Source organism: Pseudoliparis swirei, chromosome 13, assembly GCF_029220125.1.
Source record: "Pseudoliparis swirei isolate HS2019 ecotype Mariana Trench chromosome 13, NWPU_hadal_v1, whole genome shotgun sequence".
In the NCBI taxonomy this organism is placed as follows: Eukaryota; Metazoa; Chordata; class Actinopteri; order Perciformes; family Liparidae; genus Pseudoliparis; species Pseudoliparis swirei.
The window spans coordinates 17428296-17449195 of NC_079400.1; the positions used below are offsets into that span (position 1 = coordinate 17428296).

At 43.1% G+C, this 20900-nt stretch overlaps 3 protein-coding genes across 4 annotated transcripts; 1 reads left to right on the top strand and 2 right to left on the bottom strand.

Annotated features, from left to right (window-relative positions):
- Positions 1-12307, bottom strand: tom1l2 (target of myb1 like 2 membrane trafficking protein). Of its 2 annotated transcripts, XM_056430034.1 has the most exons (15): positions 12238-12307; positions 11751-11835; positions 10973-11051; positions 10556-10705; positions 9047-9181; positions 8445-8591; positions 7786-7902; positions 7483-7616; positions 7298-7349; positions 5683-5860; positions 5157-5283; positions 4856-4931; positions 3405-3464; positions 2504-2540; positions 1-2376 (listed from the first exon to the last, which is right to left on the bottom strand). In XM_056430034.1, the coding sequence occupies exons 1-15, from the start codon at positions 12287-12289 to the stop codon at positions 2228-2230; spliced, it is 1578 nt and encodes a 525-aa protein (XP_056286009.1). In that variant the 5' UTR covers positions 12290-12307; the 3' UTR covers positions 1-2227. The 2 variants fall into 2 exon arrangements, with proteins under 2 accessions (XP_056286009.1, XP_056286010.1); XM_056430035.1 differs by lacking the exon at positions 3405-3464.
- A 220-nt stretch (positions 12308-12527) lies between these two features.
- atpaf2 (ATP synthase mitochondrial F1 complex assembly factor 2) lies at positions 12528-15995 on the bottom strand. The gene is made up of 8 exons (XM_056430066.1): positions 15589-15995; positions 15430-15474; positions 15132-15277; positions 14792-14889; positions 14417-14497; positions 14173-14285; positions 13801-13916; positions 12528-13322 (listed from the first exon to the last, which is right to left on the bottom strand). The coding sequence occupies exons 1-8, from the start codon at positions 15716-15718 to the stop codon at positions 13185-13187; spliced, it is 867 nt and encodes a 288-aa protein (XP_056286041.1). The 5' UTR covers positions 15719-15995; the 3' UTR covers positions 12528-13184.
- Positions 15996-16114: 119 nt separating this feature from the next.
- Positions 16115-20056, top strand: LOC130203705 (glucose-induced degradation protein 4 homolog). The gene is made up of 6 exons (XM_056430067.1): positions 16115-16557; positions 17006-17065; positions 17488-17595; positions 17680-17781; positions 17880-18010; positions 18766-20056. Exons 1-6 carry the CDS (start codon positions 16264-16266, stop codon positions 18827-18829), a joined length of 759 nt encoding a protein of 252 aa, XP_056286042.1. The 5' UTR covers positions 16115-16263; the 3' UTR covers positions 18830-20056.
- Positions 20057-20900: the final 844 nt, after the last annotated feature.

The window sequence follows — 20900 nt, forward strand, 5'->3', positions numbered from 1 at the left end:
TGCTGGACACACTGCGAATGTTTTATTAAGAGTTCATGCACAAGTCAAACAACACAAGAGAGAGAACTGGGAGATGAGGCAACTCGGAGAAAGAAGCAGTCACACTCACACACACACACACACACACACACACACACACCTATCAGCATCTCTATTCATATCAACCAGTGACAGACAAAGACACACTCTGTTCCTCCAGAGCAGAGGACGGGCTCAGGCTCGCCGAGAACCAGTTACACATCACAGCGCCACGCCGATGTAAGGCGGGTCGGTACCAAACAGGATGGTACCGACCCGTATGCTTTAAAACAATTTGTAGGCTTCTTTTTTTCAAATGTTGTGCGCTACAGAAACCGACACACGTTTTCCATTCAAAAAGTGTGTGTTCTGCTGTGTGATACTTCAGAGTGAAACCAGGTCCTCATGAGTTGATGGGAGAACTGGTGAGGTTCTCCCGCAGCTAGGAATCAGTGATGGGCTGAATTATAGGTCCATAATTTTTACCGTATGAACAAATTAAACCAAGAAGAATATTCATATAACTGTTAAACATGAAATACATTAGCCAGCAGTAATGTATAAAAGGAAAATCTGAACTCCATTAACAAAAACACTAAAACACACATTATGATGACATAACTCATCCGTCTGTGCCTTAACATTTCCCATATTTTCCTTTTTGCACAATAAAATTATTTAAAATACTGATCTGAAGAAGGAAAACAATTGTTCTGAATAAATTATTTCTACACTTCCAGCTCTAATATTCCCCAACGCGGTCCTTCGGTTAATCTCATCCCGTTAACAGCGTGGAGCGGATTTACAGTGCGGGTTGAAAAGGTAACGCGGCCGTCAGAAAGCGCACCGCTCGTTTTAAGGTGGTCGTGATTGCGTAACATGTTGCACGTGATGTCGAGTCAAACGTCTCATTTGTAGCACTCTAAACAAATGTCATGTGGAAAATGTCAGGCCCTTTAAGATGTCAGCAGAGAAATGAAGGGGAACAAAACTAAAAACATATGGATATATAATACGCAAACAGCTTTTGTAGTGTGACGTTTTCATTCTCATTCCATCCCTGGGTATTAAGCTGAGGATTCAAAAGACGGGGGAGGCGATTGTGTAACGACAACCCTAAAGTATCAAAGGCATTTCCTTCCGCGTGAAGAATAAAAAGCAACATTTTGGTCCGAATCTACTTAAAAATGGAGTTAAAACCGACAGCGAATGAGTAAAAAAACTAAACTCACCAACAAGACAGCGTATGTGTGTGTGTCTCTCCGACTGGGAGTCTGTTCAAAAATAACAAGACCACTCCCTCTGTGCCCAGAAGAGGATCAAAGCTCACACAAGAGGATCACACACACACCGCGTCTTTCTCAGCGGATGGAAGAAGAAAATAAATCAAAGTCAGCAGCTTTAGGTGAATAAAATCTCAGCAACATGATCTCAACAACAACTCCAGCTGAGGTTGAGTTTGTCAACGACGCGTCTCCAACATGTGATTTAGAGGCTATCTGTTGCCAATAGAAAACCGATATTTTAAATGAGTCTTTGTAGATCATCAGGTGTCTACACGATTCCCTTTTGACGTGTGAAACAGCTGGTGAGTACATCCCTCTTGTCAAAGCAGCTGCACGATAAAGACTAAATAATCTACGTTAAATCAACATCTCTTTCTCTGTAGCTCAAATATACACACACACAACTAATACACTTGACTTGTGTCATTTACAGATTTACACTTGGACTGCAATACGGTTTCTGTCAGGGGAGGATTGCGAATATTAAAAATTAAATGATCAATAATGTTGGTGTTAATGGGTTCACGGGTAAGAAATAGATTTCCTACTAATCCTTTTATAAAACTCTTCTTGAAGATTAGCTGCAACATGAAGCTCTGCGGGGCACGGCGGGTGGAGGGAGATCCCTCACACTTGAAAGGAGGAGCAGGAGGAGGAGGGAAGCCTCTGAGTCTGTCGTCATGTGCAGGGAGATCCATCGTCAGCGTCAGACCAGGCCATTCGTTCGGTTTCTCCTTCTCTCGTGAGAATGAACGCAGAGCGTGAATAATCCCCTTTTCACAAGCAGAGAAATTACAAATCTGTAGTGAGATTGAAAGAAAGAAAGAAAAATAAATGGGCGGTGATGTATTTTAGTGTCGGGTCGGTCTGTCCTCGGGTGATGCTGCTCGGCTGGTCGGGGTCTTCGACCAGAGGTCAAAGGTCTACATGGCGAACAAAGCGTCCTCCGGCCGGTCCGGCTTCTTGCGGTTGGGGGTTCCCTGCGCTGCACCCGGCTCGCCACTAGGGGGCGACGGTAAACTGGGCCCCATCTCGGCAGCTTTGGCTCTCTCCTCGAGGAACTTGTCGAACTCTGAGAAGAAGAAAGAAGAAAAAAAAAGAAAAGGAGGAATGTGAATCTAAGAGACGATGTGGATCAAATGCAGCTGGAAACATAGCAGGATGGAAAGTTAGAGGGGAAAAAAAGATGTATGACCCACCTTCACTCGTCACGCCTTCTTCACCTTCATCCCCGATCTGGTGAGAGAGAAAAAAAGAGAGCAATGTCACACACACACACACACCTGGGAGTTGACTGCTAAACCCAATCCAATGCAAACCACAGCAAACCCGTGCATGTGTCCAAAACCACCACACACACACCCTCTTTTTTATACCCACTCACAAGTTTTATTATATAACAAGAAGCCACTTACCCGACATTACCAATCACCCAAAAGTGTGCAAAGAATGTTTGAAAATACCTTTTCTATCGATGCCCATTTAGGGAAAATAGTTTCAAGACAAATCCACCAGTCGGTTCCCCAACCAAAACATCTGGATATTACCACTCAGAAAACACCATCTCATAAAAGTGTGAAAAATGAGCGCGGTCTCTTGTGATGCTTCGCTGGTCATTCTCGGCCACACACACACACATAATTACACATTCCCTTTCTTAACATTGAAACGGTTGAATAGATTTAGGCGACACATTTTGGTTTGATTTACAGCTACAACTAAAAATCTCACACAGTAGGAGAAACTTTATCCCTAAATGTTGAGCTGAAGCTGGATGGACACAGTCAGATGGATGCATCAGACTAAAACCAGATTATAGATCATTTATAGTTCATCCAGTGGTAGGAAAGCATAATCCCCGACAGGTCACGGCAAACGTCATGCTCATGTTACACAGGTTAGTCAGGTACGTCCCCACAACACAGCACCAGTAACTCAAAGGGACCGAGGATGAGAGTGTGTGATTGGCCAGAAGGTGAGGAAACGTAACGTTAAAAAGAAACGGGTTACTTTCTGACTTGGAGATTAGAGGATAAAACAGAGTGAAAAAAGGAGAGAGAGAACTGCAGGCAGAAAGAAAACAAATCATGACGGGCTCACCACATCGGTACATAGCCACTCCTCTATGTCATCCATGACAGAGGACTGGCCTCCGACGCCCTGCGGAGATGGCAACGGGTGGAACGGATGGCAGCGAAGGCCACGAAAGAAAAAAGAAGGAACAAAAATCCCGCCCCAAACACAACAGAAAACATGACTTTACATGAACTTCAGCGTCAACTCAAAATGCAACTTGGGAAAGTATTGGTTGTGAGGCGCATCACACGCGGTCAGGGTTCACACACGCATGTGGACCAGTGGATTTACAGGACTTTTTTTAGGACTTCAAACCAAATTTCCATGACTAAACATTTTGGAGAGACAATAGTTTGATTAAAAGAATAGATATTTATATAAATGTGTATTCTTTTAATTAAACTGTGTAAATGAACATTTCCTTGACTTTTCAAAAACTTTAGGGATTTTATTTGTTCCAAGGACTTTTCCAGGCCTGTAAATAACCTTTTTTTAAATTCCGTGGCGTTCCTAGGTTTTCATGACCGTACGAACCCCGATAGTGAACATGCAGGAGACGCCACATCACAAAAGCTGATGAAGATGAGCCTGCAGTGTAAAGACGCCGAAGATTAATCTTTTAAATTTGACCATTTCACACGGTTAATAACCCGCAGAGCACATCCAACACACAGACAGTCCAGTCATACGAAGACACTCACACACACACATTACAACCGACAAGACGACATCTTTGCCTTGTGTTAGTAGCAGCGAGGATTGTTGAAAAATCTAATGTGCCGGAAACATGTTGAGAGCCACGCAAAACAACAACAACAAAAAACAGCTGAGCAAAGATACGACTGAGAATGACCAAAAAGACAGAAACATAATGTCCCAAGAGAAGCTTTGAATCTGTTCTCTTATTTTGTCATAGCAAACTGATCGGTTACTAACGGTTAGTCGCGGTTACTAACGGTTATTAGCGGTTACTAACGGTTATTAGCGGTTACTAACTGTTAGTAGCGGTTACTAACGGTTAGTAGCGGTTACTAACGGTTAGTAGCGGTTAGATAGATAGATATACTTTAAATGTTACTAATGGTTACTAACAGTTAGTAGCGGTTACTAACAGTTAGTAGCGGTTACTAATGGTTAGTAGCGGTTACTAATAGTTAGTAGCAGTTACTAATAGTTAGTAGCAGTTACTAATAGTTAGTAGCGGTTACTAATAGTTAGTAGCGGTTACTAATAGTTAGTAACGGTTACTAACTGTTAGTAGCGGTTACTAACTGTTAGTAGCGGTTACTAACTGTTAGTAGCGGTTACTAATAGTAGCGGTTAGTAGCGTCCAGCAGCACGAGGGGCGAGTTGAATGGGACAGACACACACACATACAAACTCCAAATGTTTTTTTGTGGTGGTTATGGAAACGCAGAGTGAGAATTAAAAAGCCCCTCGGCGGACATGGACGTCACCGTGTCACCGGGACTCACCCCTCCTGCAGTCGGCTGCTGGACGTCCAGAGTGGGAGGAGCGCCGTCGGGGGCGTGGCCGTCTTCTGCTGCCGCTCTGAGACAAAAGGTAGAACAATGGGCTTTTTAAAGAGGCCTGCTGGTCCTCGAAAATAAAAAATAGCGCTGAAACAATCAGTGAATTAATCCACAACAATGTTGATAATCAATTCATCTTTATTAATTAATGTGGGATCTGAAACGCCGTGTAGAGACTGCACCTAAAAACACCACACAGGGTACTCTCTGGTGCGTGGTGGGTTCATTTCGAGCGCGTCCTTACGTCTTGAGCGTGTCGGGCAGAGCTCCCGTCCTGGTCTGGGCAAACACGTCAAAGTCATCCTGGCCAGCGGGCGGCTGACAGCTGGACAGAGAGCTCAAGGTGCTGCTCACGCTGTCGGCACCCACGTCTGGAGGGAGAGAAAACACTCGGTTATCAACAACTGAATAACACAGCTCAAAGTAAATGGAATCGTCACTGTTCCACTATTGGAGAGGTTCAATTTACAAAAAACTAACAAATAAAAAGCAGCTCGGGTCTGAATTAAGTGTCCAATAAACTGCAGTGATTAAAAAAGGAAAAGCTTAACTTTGCTAAGAGTTAGCTTAGCATTGAAATGCTTCATGGGTCAGAACACACACTAAAAAAAAATATATAACAATGCATCGAGGAGGGAGGTGAACAACAACAAGAACAACAACAAAAACAACATGAACAAGAACAACAACAACAACAACACAAACAAGAAGAACATGTTGGTTGTCTCAGAGTGAGTGCTTGGTTAATGGCGGAGGCGGGGCTTACTCACCGAGGCCGGCCAGGCGGGAGGCCAAGGTGGCCGGGGAGGAGGGCCTCGCCGCGGTGGCGGTGACAGTGGGCGGCGGGCCGGTCGGGGCCGGCGAGGCGGCGCCCCGCATGTTGCTGACCACCGCCGGGGAGCCCGGGCCGAGGTCGATGAGGTTGTCCTCTGTCGCCTCACTCAGGACCTGGAGGAGAAGAACCGATGAGAAACACTCAGGATTTAATCCATTTGTGGGAGTCTAAAGGAGAAGGAGGAGTTATAGCGCATATATAGTTACGTGACTGTCTCGGAAAAAACAAAGTAAGAACATTGTGGCTCAAATAAAAAATTAAAAAAAGATGGGGACATGTTTCATGGAAAACATGTGGGTTAGCTTCAGGAGAGCATGAACATGTCTGTAACTGTAATTAAATAACTTCTTGAAAAACTGCAGAGTCAAAACATGCCATATGGGGGTGACAGATAGCGGTGGAGGCAGGGCCCATATTATTTAGCCATGTTTCAAAAGTGGCGGTAGTGGGGTGAGGCTGGTCATTTAGGGAGTTTGACAATGTGTTTCATACTTGCCTGTCTCAGCTAGCCACAGAAACAGAAGAACAGAAACAGAAAAGAACAGAAAGGAAGAGACAGTGAATACCATTAACATGCCTCTGTGGAAGATAGAGCATGCCCGGTTAACTGGAAACCCGATGACGGGGTCGAGCGTGTGCCGACAAAGTCTCCTCGGACCATGCGTTTCATCAGCGTTGGGTCGTGTGGATTTTGTTGCACGACTAAGAAAATATGAATCGGTGCATGCGTTGATGAAATGGAAACCAAAGGCAACTTCTACTGGAAGCAGTTAAGGGAATATATATATATATACACACACACACACATATATATATATATACAAACACAAATAAATATATATATATATACATATACAAATATATATACATATACACAAATATATATATATGTATATAATCAAATGTGCTTCAGGAATTTAGAAATGACCAGCCTGATGGCTGGTGGATGTTCTCTGTGCTACTTATAAGCCTCGCTATGTTCCCTCAACTTAAAGTTTTTGGGGGTTTTTTAAACAGGGAAATAAAAGTGAGATAAAACAATGAAACCTGTTTTTTAACAATGCAGTCAGGTTTCTTGGCTGATTAACCCTAAAGCACCTTGTTGGTATTAACCTGCCGCTCCAAACTGTCTGGACTATTGATCCCAATCCCAATCCCAAAAGGCAATGACTGCTTTGCTCTGACGACAGTGTTGTTGTCACGGTCAATGTTTCCCCCTGCTGGACTGGACTGGACTTAAATGCAACAGGCCTGCACTGATTGTAGACGGAGCATTCAAAAGGAATAATGAAAATCTGAGTAAATCATATTTGCGTCGCCTTTTTATAATGAAAGTAAATGCGTGCACGTCTTTATTATGGATTTCCATTTAATTGGGCATTTAAATCTGGTAAATCAGACAGATAAACAGCACTTGACATGCGAGTCCACGGTGCTGACACGGAGAGGTGAGCAAACACGAGCAAAAGATAAACATCACGACACGGAAGAACTAGCCGGGAGGTTTCAGTCAAGTCATCCAGGATGTTAGTAACCAACTGCCGACTCACCCCATTGTTGACACTCTGAACCAATGACCTCCCAGACCGGAACCTCTCATACCTAAGGACAACAACAACAAAACAAATCTCTGAGTTTACCCCACCAGAAGGAAGTGGGTGAAAAGATGTTTTCAATATGCATACTTTTTATCCTTAAATATGAACATGCTCCCCCCCCCCCACTGTGTTCTAACCTTTCGTAGCGTAGGAAAATGTTATTGAGGTCATCGTTGACATGCAGCAGCTCCTCAGTCACCGTCTCATTGGACACACAGGAGATGAGCTCCATCATCCTCTGCTGCATGGATCTACAAGTCCTGTTCAGCTCCTACACACACACAATATATTCAGACACACATATTTCACAGTAGTCTCTAGTTGTATTTTTATATTTGAAGACACACACACACACACACACACACACACACACACACACACACACACACACACACACACACACACACACACACACACACACACACACACACGGTCCTTGCCTGTAGCAGCTCGTAGTCTGAAGCATCCTCCTGTCCTGGGACCATCTCAGTCAACATCTCCGACATCACTTTGGAGTTTCCACGAACAACGTCGAGTTCGCTGCGCAGCCGGCAAATCTGTGTGTCGTGGAGTTGAATTCATCTCATCAGTGAGAATGTCTTTAAGAATTATCACATTTAAAGACAATAGCATTGCCTTCGGGTCATTTTGACCCGATCCAATGTTTAATGTCGGTGTTCTTTCGGGAGTCAACAAACAAACATAAAGTACCTCACACTTAAACTTGGAAAACAATATTAATTCTAATAATTTTCTGGAGATTTTAATAGCTGGGGTCATATTGACCTCAAGGGTAAAATATGTTAGTAAATATAAAGGTAACAGGAGGGTTAACATTGAATCGGGTCATATTGACCCGAAGCGAGGGGGGGGTGAAATGAATCGGTCAAATTGAGTTAAAGACAATAGCATTGCTTTGGAGAGTGAATCAAACAATGCAGCGTTACATCTTCTAGTTTAGTCTTTTTGGGCGCAGACATACGTCTATTTTGAATCTTCACGGCACCAAAGGAGAAAACCAGAACATGTCTGTCCTCTTGGACCTGCAGGTTGCCACAGGGTTGAGGGTGTCAGTGTGTTTATGGGAGGAGCACGGTACCTGTTCAGATGTAGGATTGATGGATCCAGAGGCAGGAACGCTGGGCACCTGAGGGGCGGTGAAGGCAGGTGGGACAGCCTGTGGTAGGGGCTGAGGGGGGGGGCTGAACTGATGTAGGGTGGAGTCGCTCTCTGGGCCAAAGGCCAACTGGAAGCAAACGAGACAGACGGACAGAGTTATCACCTGGGAAGATAAGAGGCATCACACTTTGACCTCGCACAGAAGCTTTTTACACAAGCTGCTCAGTATGAGGGCCGTCAATAAATATGTTAAATTCGCAAAGATATCAAAAAGAAGAATTTAAATCCAGGTTTTCTAAATCAAACAAAATGCACCCGTCTGCACTGAATGCACCACGACATCACTTTTAACAAATTCAAATTAAAAGAAATGATTCAACAACAAGCGTAATAATGGCAGAGACCGGCAAGTGGATATCACAGATACAGATGAGGGGGCATCATAAGGATGAACTCCTCACTACAGTCTCACAACTGAGCCGTTGTTGGTCCGGTGTGGTGCTTTTTAAAAGCAAGTGGTGGGAATAAACAGAAACTGGGAAATTCGCCAAATGCAGCCCTACTTGGTACGACGCCGCCTACCCGCTGAGGTGTGTGTATAGGCGACAGGGTCTCCAGTTCGGACATGGGGAACTCGATGCCTTTCCTCTTGAGCTCCTCGTAGATTTGGACCACACCCGTAAGGTCCGGACTGCTCCTGAACGCATCGGCCCACGCCTGGAGAAGGCAGGGTAGGGGGGAAAACAAGAGAGAAAAGAGCTTAACAGAAAGAGAGGGAGACTGAATAGAGACGGCAAACAAAAGCAAAAGGGCTGTGCGGCTGGTAAAGAGGCCAATTCTAATTTCCACAACGGATTACGCTCTGACGGAGGCTGGTGAGAGTTTCGCTCGTGGAAATTTATAAACCTAGAACTACTTCAGTGTCGTTAAGACTATTACAGGCTTCACACACATGTTGACCAATGGATTTCCAGGACTTCTACATGACTGTAAACCAAATTTCCATGAGGAAACATTTTGTGAAATCTCGGTGCAAACATGAAAAAGTAAGAAGATGTCGTATTTAAACTAACAATGAGAATTCCAAAGCAAACAGTATATAACCTTAAATTATAAAAATGAGTGAGAGACAATAGTTTGATTAAAAGAACAAAACATGCATGTCTTTTCAGTTAAGGTGCGTTCAATTGCAGCGCGAAAAATGTGCGCTGCGAGTATGAGAGAGTATTCCGGCTTATATTTTGAGCATCATTCTTTTAAAAGCGTATTCATTATTTATATCTGTGTAAATGCACAGATGAATATAACACATTTCCATGACTTTTCCAAAACTTCTGGGATTTTTTTTTCAAAGACTTTTCCAGGCCTGGAAATAACCATTTTGAAATTACATATTAACTGTATATTATTATACAGTTAATAACACAATAATTAATAACACAATAGTTAATAATAGTTATTAACTGTATATTATTATACAGTTAATGCCATGCTATAAACTGTGCATCCAATGCTCACGTCCACAAAAGGTACACACCGTAACTACCGAGAGACAGGTGGTCATGGCGCTGCTCAACACGGACACATCTTGCTCAACAAAAACATCAACAATACTCCTGCTGTTGTTGTGTAAATAGAGTGCTATTAGATACATGTTCCCACACCGTGTTCCCAGCAGGCCCTCCTAACATTAAGGAGGCAAACAGTAAACAATCTGCCCTCCCACCCCCATCCAGGATTCATGATGTCACATGGTTTCCTTGGCGGAAATAGGAGCAGCCCACGCGAGTCGAGCAGCGTTACCCGAGCTGTGGGGGGTAACTCGAGCTGCTCCCGGCTGAAGCCCCGGAGACACTGGACTTTACCTGGGGATGACAGTCCACCTTTTGGACTGCAACACACTGACACATACTGGACCGAACACACACACTGCTAACCACACTTCACCTCTCACGAACCGACTCAAATCCAAAACACCAGCTTTCTGTCACATTGATGGACAGCCCTAAAGATCTCATTTAAAGACTCAATAACTTTAATGCAAATAACCCATTAGGCTTATGACACAGACTCTGCTAACTATTACCGTACCTGAATCAGGGCAAGTACTTTGTCTTGAACGATTGTCGGGGGGTTGTTTTTAGGGGAGATGATTTTAACGAGCACGCCATCAACAAAGTCCCTGCTAGTGACCAACGCATGAAAACGATGGCCGCAGTTCTTCACACCCGTCTCCAGGACCTGATGGATGCAGAGAAGAACTCAACGTCACTATTTGCTGTTAATCCCATCCCGTTGTAGGCAGCTTGAGTTTGGCAACCCAGAAATAGATGGACAGGTTTTTAAACGATCTGTGTATGCAGATTGTAGCTAAAGATACATTAAGTGACAGAAACAACAACAACAAATATAATTTCACATGTGACTTAGACGTCTGATTGTGCAACAGGAGAACAAAACCACATGCATAACTCCATTTACATACTTGACAGGCCACTTTTAACTCACCGTTAAAGTCAACATCACCTCCTTATAGTTTCTGTTGCCATTCAGTCTCTTCTTCACCGCTCTAATCGCATCCTTTGGCCTGCACACACACATTAAACACACAAGGATAGCATAGTTATGTATGCCCACAGCTTTTAAATGGTTTGATAAAGTAAGTACAAGCAGAACAAACACATTGTCAAGTTGACCGACTTGACTTAGTGACGTCTTTAAGAGTAATTTTTTTGGCACAATGATGGCCACAAACTGCAAAGAGCAGAACACCAGGCAAAGGTACATGTCAATGATTCTTTGACTTTTAACACATTAACAAAAGTGGCTGTTTTAACCCGAGGGAGTCATTATTAACTCAGCAATCCTTTTACCACTACTAGGAGATCAAACCAGCCTCACAGCAGTTTGCGTATAATACCATTTACATCCCCCAGAGAGAAGAAACATGGTGAGTCAGAGCTATTTTTATACACCGCTGGTATACAGCCCACTGCATTGGTTTAGAGCCACTAAAGACAGTTTACGACCCACTAATCAAACAAGACCTGGACGTCACACACCAGCTTAAACATACAGTGCCAGGTTAATGGAGGGATGAGCTAAGCAATGAGGCCTTGCCTCAATCCACCGTACACAGCCAGAGTCAGGCATCTTCTCTCAGTACGACATGGATAAAGAAAAGAGGGGGAAGATGGACTCCTCCAATATAATGTCAACACCACAGCAGCACAGATGACACACACGAGGGTTAATCAATAACACAGATGGAGACTCGTGGACTCACCCGTCCTCTGTTTCATTGATGATGTCACATATCTCCATGTTAAGGGTCCAGTCTTCATTTTGCAGAGAGCCATCGGTGGCTCTCTCTGGAAATGACACACAAGAATTTTAGAACCGGATAAAGACCGCAGAGTAAAGAGACAGCAGACCGACCACAAGACGTTGGCTGGCGGCTAGCTAACCGTCAACGTCCGCTCCTATCCGCCGGCGTAGTTAAGACTACACAACATATACATGTTTTTAGTTTTTTTAGCACTAACATAAACATGGACACTGACAGAAAAGAGACCGTTGGTTTGTTGAATGTACAGCCAAGAAAGTGACAAGAGACGTTATGGAAACTACCACTTAGCTAGACGGCTAACGGTCCAGCTGTGGAGCACTCATTCATTAGCTAGCATGATAAAAGGTATAACGACCACCTCACACCATTTAACGCATTTACGGGGCACACGCGCCCTACTGTTCTTAAACATATGGTTACGTACCAATGCAATGCCCCACTGGGGTAGTGTAAGGATTTCCCAAAAGGAACTCCATCTTGCTCGACAACAAACAAGTCAGTCCATGGGTTGATGACGATAAAACATGAAGGAAGCGTCTTAGACGTCCCGCCCACACCGCAACGTGATTGGTCGAGAGATACTGCCCTGTGTTGTGATTGGACAGCTGCAACATCCGTCGGGAGAGTTGGACGATTGTAAATAAAAAAGGAACCAAAGGTGACTATAGCATTCTCATCCTGGTGATTTTTACAGACACAAACAAAAGAGACATATTGTAATTAATTTAGGTTTTAATTCATGATGATCTTTACTGACATTTTGCTTACAGAAGGTGAAAAGGGCAGACATTTATTTTACTTAAAACCTTCAGCTTTAAACATGAACCTGACTGTTAAGTGGAGGTGATACAGGTGGATAGGTCTTCTGTGTGCAGCACTCAATCTTAAAATGACTGAATGCATACAACCTGGATGATGACAATCTTAATTACAGAAAAACAATTTAAATGCAGTATGTTTCGTCTTTCTGCAACCTCTTTATTACCAAACACCTCACACAGCACAATTAGTATGGATGTTAGGACAGCATATGTGCTTCTCAGCGTTCAGACATGGAATTCACATTCCACCACCAAACAGACAACAACAACATGAGTCACTGTTCTCTTGCAAAGTGTCCAAAATGTTACGGATGACTGGAAACTCGGTGAGGGGTGCCACACTTGGCAGCTGCCACATATTAACACTGCAAAAACACAGCCAATGTTTTCCCCTGGATTGAGATGACTATAAACAGATCACAGACCAAGCAGCTGTCGCTGCTAAACAGAACAAACTGGATGTGTTTGTCCGAATGGATATAGAAGCGTGGAGACACAGAGTTGCTTGGATGTGTGCTCACTGAGAGTTTTATGTCCGATCTCATCCCTCTCAGTTCTGCATAAGTTTGCGTTTGACAGTCAAACTCTCGGATGTGAGGTGAACAAAAAGAGCTCCGGCCGCGGTGCGCGCCCTCAGCTCATACATGTCGTAGTCATGGGCCGACTCCACGTTTCCCCAGTGCTGAATCTGTACAGGATCAAAAAGCATGCGAGAGAATATTAAGTAATGGTCTGCAGGGAGAGCAGCAGATGCTCAATTGTCACACTAAAGGCAAAATAAAAACATAAAATAAATCATAGCAGCGTCAGCTTCTACACTGCATTGTACATTGTGTGCTACCAGTTTAGGTTCCATTGGGGAATATGATGAAAATAAAAGAAAGGTGCTGTTGTTCCAATGAAGCAAACCGTTTGAGTTTCTTGCAATTACACTTCAAACATGTTTTTTTTCCTCCTCTCCATTTAAGCCAATGGAAACTTTGACTGAAGAATACAAGATTCTCTTTGCAAAAGAAGTACAGGGGTGACTTGAAAACGTGGTAATGAGCAGCACCAGCATTAACAATAACAGTGTCACAACATAGAGGCTACCAAGCAACTTGACCAAGGTCTCATTTGTTTATGGTTGATATAGGATATATTGGAAAAAAACATTTAGCTCCTACCTGGTATTCCTCCTCCAGTCTGGAGAGCAGCACTGCCTGTTCCACAGTCAGATGTCTGTCAATCATCCCCATGGACAGCACAACAGACTTCAACTGAGTGATCACATACTCAAGCCCTGCAGAGGAGAAACCACATTACTGTAGCTATGTCCTACTACAAATAAAGCTTATTACAATGCTGTTAATGCAAAACTTAATAAATAAACTATTACACACATTTACAATTACCACACAACCCGAACAAAAACATGTCTAGACATACAATCTTGTCATGACAGTGTGTATGATGATATTTTGCACTACAGTTAAATCATCTAAAATCATGGCTTATTTCAGAAGTGCTTATCTGGGATCAGTTGGGAGATAGTTCACCTGTCAGGGACCAGAAGCTGTAAGAATTCAGGTGCTGCCGGAAAGTTTCTTTGGTGGCCTCTGGGATCTCAGGACCCAAAATACTGGACGAGGAGCCAATAGTGACATTATATCTGCAATTGAGTTGTGGGACGTAGAGACAATGAGGAAAAAGTTTATTATGATAGCTACATTTACGAGGGCTATAATCACCAGACATCGCTTTTAATGTGCCTTGAATGTAAAAAGCTAACGCTGCGGTTACCTGTTTTCCATCCAGTGCAGCACAGGATCCCACTCTTTCTTCTGTAGCTCAACCAAACCATGGGGCTCATCTACTCTGTAACTACACGGAACAAACACCATCAACATGTAAAACCACAACTGCAAGGAAAGTCACTTTTACCAATGTACAAAATATCTCTGCAAATAACCAACATGCTTGTCTAAATGCAGCATTGCATTTTTTCTCCTGTCATTGTGTTGAACGTGTCCTTTCAACTGAAAGGGTGTCACTTAATTAATAAAATAGACATTTAATATCTGTGTTGTCACTGTGTTGATGTTGTTAGAAATTAGCTGTGGTTATTTCTGGATGAACAGAAAACTGAATAAGGTTATAAGTGAATAAGTAGTTTACCAGACGGTGTCAGTCTCCAGGAACTTCAGGGCAGCACTGATCATTTGTTCCTTGTTACGTTGGGTGGGATTGTCCAGCGCTGTGTTGCATAGTGTACTCTGCAGGAAGAGTCCCAACATGTTTCTTTCAGTCAGTTACATTTTGGTTAAATATCTTTTACCAGTGGATTCTATCGTCTTCTCTCTCCTCCGTCCTCCAGAAATCAATTTCAGCACGCCCACTTAAGGGATGCCTCAATTCCTGAAAAGCATCCCAAGAAAGGAGGAGCTCCAAGAGCTATATTGTCTTAGACATTTCAAAAAAATTAACCCTAAATTCGCCTGAGGATAATAAACTTTACCAGGTGCATTGTGTAAAACTTGAGTGTGTCCTTTTGAGCATCCCACTCGGTTGCCACGGCGATGGCCAGGGCTTCATTTGGCACTATGAACAGCTTCCCTCCCGGTGTCTTCAGTTTTCTTTGGTCTAGGCTTATCTCATAACCACCTAAAAGAAAAATGGGAAAAATGAATTAAGCAGGTTAATTATAGATATGGAGAATAGGGTTACTTTATGTGTATATATATATATATATATATATATATATAACATGAAGCAAAGAAGTCCCAGTGAAGAGCAGTATTTTTGTTGACACTTACCTTCACCTTGGGATAGACTGACATCTTGATAAAATCGTTTTCTTTCTGGAAACAGCAGAGCACGTGACATCAGTCAACACGCGCACTACAAGGTTAAGTCAAAGAGTTTATTGCCACAGCAGAAATACATATTGTATGCATATTAATTATGTATCTTACCTGCTGTGGCCGAGGAGTAATTGAGTGCGGTGCGTAATTGCTGACTCCTCGGACACAATTGACCGGGAGAGAGGATATTTCCAAAATGGCTTTGCAGTCTAACAAGGCTCTTCAACATCGCGGCAGTCATGTAGAAGATGTTATAGTAATGTGTTTAAGAGAAGCTAGCTGAACAGGCTAGGCTACCTGTTTCGTTTTCTGACAGCAGTTCAGTTAATTCCTTAAACGCCACATTTGTATCCGAGTCAACGTGTTTCGTACTAGCATCTATTCTTGTTTACGAGGTGACGTCACTGGCTACCTGTCTAAATGTGCTATGGATCTATCACACTGGTGCACGTTTCTGCCTCAGCTTTCAAACAGCGGTAACCTAAATGCATATGCGTGTGACCTTCCGTGTATGAAAGATACCGTCGCAAATAGTTTCTACAGCAGGGAAGTGTAGTTTTAAAACGCGCTCGTACGCCCCACAACAGCACAGGAACAAACTACATCCGGATATTTCCTGAACGCCTTCCGCGATTCGCACCAATCAGCGTAACGGATGTAGGCGAGGTGAACTCTCTCGGCCAATCAGAAGGGCGGATTCTTCTGCTCGAAGTCCACATACTTTTTTCTGGAAGCTTGGCGCCTGGTAAACTAAAAAACTGTTGGAGGAATCGGGGGGCGCTTTGAATGTTGGTGGACGTCTCAGTCCTCTTTGTAGACACCGACGGAGACCATCGCTCGGACGGCAATTTGACCACGGTCGGTGGCCAGCCTAGCCAAGCGGGAGCCATGCCTGTCCCCGCTGGATACGTCAGCGACTCCCCAGTCGCGGCCTTCGCATCCTCGGCCTCGCTTATTCCACCGCCGCCGATAAACACCCGGCAGCTCGGTGTTGTCACCTCGCTGCTGTACAGTGGCTCCAAGTTCAGGGGCCACCAGAAAAGCAAAGGGAACTCGTACGACGTTGAGGTCGTTTTACAGGTAAGGCTGTGAAACGTTTAATTTACTATTTAGGCCAGCTGTCAGGGGGATTTGATGATCTGTCAAACGGGCGGTGGGATGATTGACAGCTGGAAAACCAATGAGCCCTGGCCTGTGGTTGAGTCACTCGCCTAGCTAGCTGTGGATGTAGCTGTGCCATCGACTCTACTACCAACACTTTTCCACCATGAAGGGACATTTTATGTAATGTTATAATCCAAAACTAATTGATAAGAGGTCTGATAAGTGTGGCCTCTGCATTTGTTGGAAGAGTTTTATAAACCTGCACGTTTATGGCTGTGTTATGGGAGAGGATATTAACTTGTATCATAAAATCCTCATATGTGATCTGATTGCCACGAACTGACATTTGAAATGTGGAAAAAAACCGACAAATATGAGGTAAATATCCACATTCTCAGTTGTTTTCTTGTGTGCGCTTTCTAAGCATGTTACCATGGAGGATTCCTACTTGTGCGGATACCTGAAGATAAAAGGACTGACTGAGGTGAGAGGAGTATTTCCCCTTATTAACCCATAAAACATAAAACATGTTTGACCTGTGTCGGGCCAATACTCATTGTGTTCACAAGATGGGTATCGTCTCGTTCCCTTTTCTTGTTTATATTATAGATACTGTCAGGTCAGGGTACTAAATATGTCAAAACTTTATCGATAAATGTACTGAAAATATATCATAAGTTACAGTATCATATACATCCCACAATATGATGAACATAATCTCAACTTTCTACCCTATAATTTTATTTTGAGATGAAACCTTGTACTGGCGGACTTTAGAATCGGCGTGACATACTTTAATTTTCCAAAAAAAGCAAAAAAAAGCCTCAGGCTTGTTATCAGTATCACATTGGCAGTAACAGAGCAAACAATGACATCACGGCGTCGCTGCTGCGTTCACTGTCACAGGAGTACCCAACTCTGACCACGTTCTTCGCCGGGGAGATCATCAGCAGGACGCGGCCGTTTCTCACGCGTAAATGGGACGCAGACGAGGACGTGGATCGTAAGCACTGGGTAAGGGGAACGCTTCATTCATAAATCGACACGAGTCTTCGACGGCGGGCTGGTTTATCCCTTTCTTTTACTTTATCCGTCAAGGGCAAGTTCCAGGCTTTCTACCAGTATGCAAAGACATTCAACTCGGATGATTTTGACTACGAGCATCTGAAGAACTCTGACTATATTTTCATGAGGTGGAAGGTAAGTTTACTGCTTAAATTGAGCGTGACCATATGTTGTAAAAAAGTGACCTCTGAACTGCAGCTGCTGCTACTCCTCACCCTGTCCCGTCCCTGCAGGAGCAGTTCCTGGTGCCCGACCACACAATAAAAGACATCAGCGGAGCATCCTTTGCCGGATTCTACTACATATGCTTCCAGAAGTCCACAGCAACGATCGAGGGCTACTACTATCACAGGAGCTCTGAATGGTAACGCAACACGACACTCGGCACTGTGTGAGGTCAAGCAGAGTCATTTTACCAATGAGCAGACTTGTTGCTAAAAGGTTGCCGGATCAAACCCCAGGCCATGCTATAACATTGGCATTTAGAACTATTTTGAGGGCTGTAAATAGTTTTAACTGCAATGTGAATGTTGTTATAGGCTTATAAATGGCTTGTTCAACTCTGGGGTGAACTCTGCCAACCATACATGAAGAAACAACTGAATATGAGCATCAGTCCAGACTGCAGTTTGCCCTCAATTCATTGTGTGATAGACTATTAGTATAAGTATAAGACTTGGCTTTCAGATGTCAACATCCATCGTTTTATTCCAGTAAACCTTTCATTTTGGCGTTGTTGTTTTTTTGACAAGCTGGGCGGCAGCTGAATTGGAAGATTTAAGTAAAGTCACTTATTTAGATATTACCTTTTTAAAGCAACAAGTAAGTGCCAGCTATTGTTCCCACCTGGGCTGCTTGAATAAAAAACTGAGTAAACGCTTCAGACTTTTTAATACATTCCAAACAAGGCAATTGCTGAATAGCTATTTTTATTTCAGGAAAGAATGCGGACCATATAAAGTATCAAAAATGGTGAAATGATGTCATAAAAAATTGGAAGGATTGTGCCTCAACATAATAAACCACCACAAACCGTGTGTAATTTCTGAGGCATGCCACAAAGCTGTAAACCAGCGTATGCAGTGTACCTCCCTAACATGCTGTGTTGCTATACTGCAGGTACCAGTCGCTAAACCTCACCCACGTTCCCGAGCACAGCGCCGCCATCTATGAGTTCCGGTGACCCCGGCCGGCATCGTGGATCTTTTCTTGATGGACACAGACTTAAGGCGAAGCAGAGGTCTGCAGATGCTACCGAGAACGAAAAAGGAGAACAAATGGGGACGAGAATCTGGAGAAGTGCAAACTCATACAGTGTTCCCGACGAGTGGAATAACCTCAGATGGACCAGTGGACGGGATATCGCACGGATGAATGTATGGATGAGAGGAGAGGAAGTAAGAGCAGATGTGCTCCCTGGCTGCTAAAGTTACAACCAGCAGCAGAGACCGGGGTGCGCCTCCAAACTGCGTACCCCTTCCTTTTATTCCTTTTTAATGTCTGGCATCTCCAGACACTTTATAAACCGAGTTGGGAATTCTCCTCAGTGGTTTTTTTGCAACCAGAATCGTCGGCGGCTTTCACTCGGAGCCGATGCCGAGCCGCAGGAACACGCTCGACTCCCGCTGGGCAAGGATTCCTCTGAGGGAGTCCGCTCGTCCAGACGCGATCTGGAAAGGAGTAACACGTCTGTGAGGAAGAAAAGCACGAGAGCAGTTTGGGTTCATGATTGATTGGAGCTTCAATCGGCCCATAAGCTACTACGGCAGTATTTCTTTTGAGATAAGCTGGGTCTTTGTTTGCCTGCCAAGAGGATATTTTGTTATCTCACTCTAAATGATGGATGCAGAGTGTCACTTTTTAAAGGCTGCAGTGTGAGTGACGAGCGAAACAGGCTCCCCCCCCACTCATGTTCATACAACTCCTTGGGAGGTTATTATCAACATGTGATTGTTGTGGATCTGGTTCTATTGCGTTACATTTGCACAAAGATGGACTGTATGGATCTGAAGCTCGTGGTCAGGGCTCCTCGCGTGCCCTGAGCACACGAGGTGGCAGGAGAAGATCCCTTCTAACCCCACGTCTGTCCCCTGACTATGCAACACTTTCACCATAGCACTCTTTAAACAAAAAAAACTGCAGTTTTCAGAGACAATTTTATTCTATCCTCATGTGTATAAAAAAATAATAATAAAAAAAGAAAAGAATCTATCTTCATGACAGGAAATATTTTTGTTAAATTGCCTATGTAAACACTCCCTGGTCATGTTCCCTTCCCACGTGTCGGTGCCATCTTTCTAAAGCTTATCAGAGTTGTATTATAACTGTGTGTTTTGTTTGTTGAGACTAAGTTTGGATTTGATTGACAGTGTGACTGTAAAATGGATTTTAAAAAGTCATATCAAAAGGCCTTTCCCTGTGTCTTGCCTGTTTGACCAATACACTACATTACATCATCGTTTGTTAGGTGATATTTTCATAACTCACCTTTCTGAAGTCTAAAACAAACTGCATTTTACACATTTAACTATCAATTTAAATTTGTCAAGATATATTATTTTCTCAATTAATAAACTTGATTGTGTACTTGAATGCAAAATCAAGTCATGATGCTGCCAGTTAAACATTTGAATGGCGACAACATTTTGTACCCACACCACCCTCTGGTGTTTTGAAGCTTTCATACATTGTGTTGCTAACATTTATTTATTCGAACAATAAAAGAAAAACAGTACAAATGTAACATTATTAAAAGACAGAAATGAGTGCAGGAGATTTAAAAAAAGAAACCCAAAGGACTTATAAAAGGTTCTTACCTAAAGTAATAAACAGGAATAAAGTTAAATCATACATAAGACACGATAATCAAATACCTTGTCCCATGCTCCTGTGGATTCAAACATTAACATATATATCGATAACAATACATGTCATCAACAAATACAAAACACTATGTACATGCTCATGCCAAGCAGGTCTACAGTGAACTGTATTATCCATCCTAGTTTAGCATGTGTGATTGATAATACATTTGTAAAATTGCTAAATGGCACTAAACACAACAAATGTCTGAGGCTCATGGGAAGGATATTTATTTTAATAGCCATTTGTAACAAATAATAAGAAAAGTGTTGGAAAGATTGAAATCTTGCCCGATGATTGGGCTGGATGAAAGTGTCGTGGTTTACTCAGTAGGTGTACAATTCATCCTGAAAGGGGCATGAAAGTAGAATGCAGTTTCCACGAAAATCCAT

Bases quoted from the DNA above. Each gene is read 5' to 3' on its own strand.
- atpaf2 (XM_056430066.1), bottom strand. From the start codon at position 15,718: ATGACTGCCGCGATGTTGAAGAGCCTTGTTAGACTGCAAAGCCATTTT. The intron at 14,498-14,791 runs GTAAACTACTTA...TGTTCCGTGTAG, and splicing joins CTGGAGACTGACACCGTCTG to TTACAGAGTAGATGAGCCCC. The intron at 13,917-14,172 runs GTGAACTATCTC...TCTCCTCTGCAG, and splicing joins CAGCTTCTGGTCCCTGACAG to GGCTTGAGTATGTGATCACT.
- LOC130203705 (XM_056430067.1), top strand. From the start codon at position 16,264: ATGTTGGTGGACGTCTCAGTCCTCTTTGTAGACACCGACGGAGACCAT. The intron at 17,596-17,679 runs GTAAGGGGAACG...TTATCCGTCAAG, and splicing joins ACGTGGATCGTAAGCACTGG to GGCAAGTTCCAGGCTTTCTA. The intron at 18,011-18,765 runs GTAACGCAACAC...GCTATACTGCAG, and splicing joins TATCACAGGAGCTCTGAATG to GTACCAGTCGCTAAACCTCA.
- tom1l2 (XM_056430034.1), bottom strand. From the start codon at position 12,289: ATGGAGTTCCTTTTGGGAAATCCTTACACTACCCCAGTGGGGCATTGC. The intron at 11,052-11,750 runs GTGAGTCCACGA...GTGTGTGTGCAG, and splicing joins ATCAATGAAACAGAGGACGG to GCCAAAGGATGCGATTAGAG. The intron at 2,541-3,404 runs GTGAGCCCGTCA...CTCTCTCACCAG, and splicing joins AGTGGCTATGTACCGATGTG to ATCGGGGATGAAGGTGAAGA.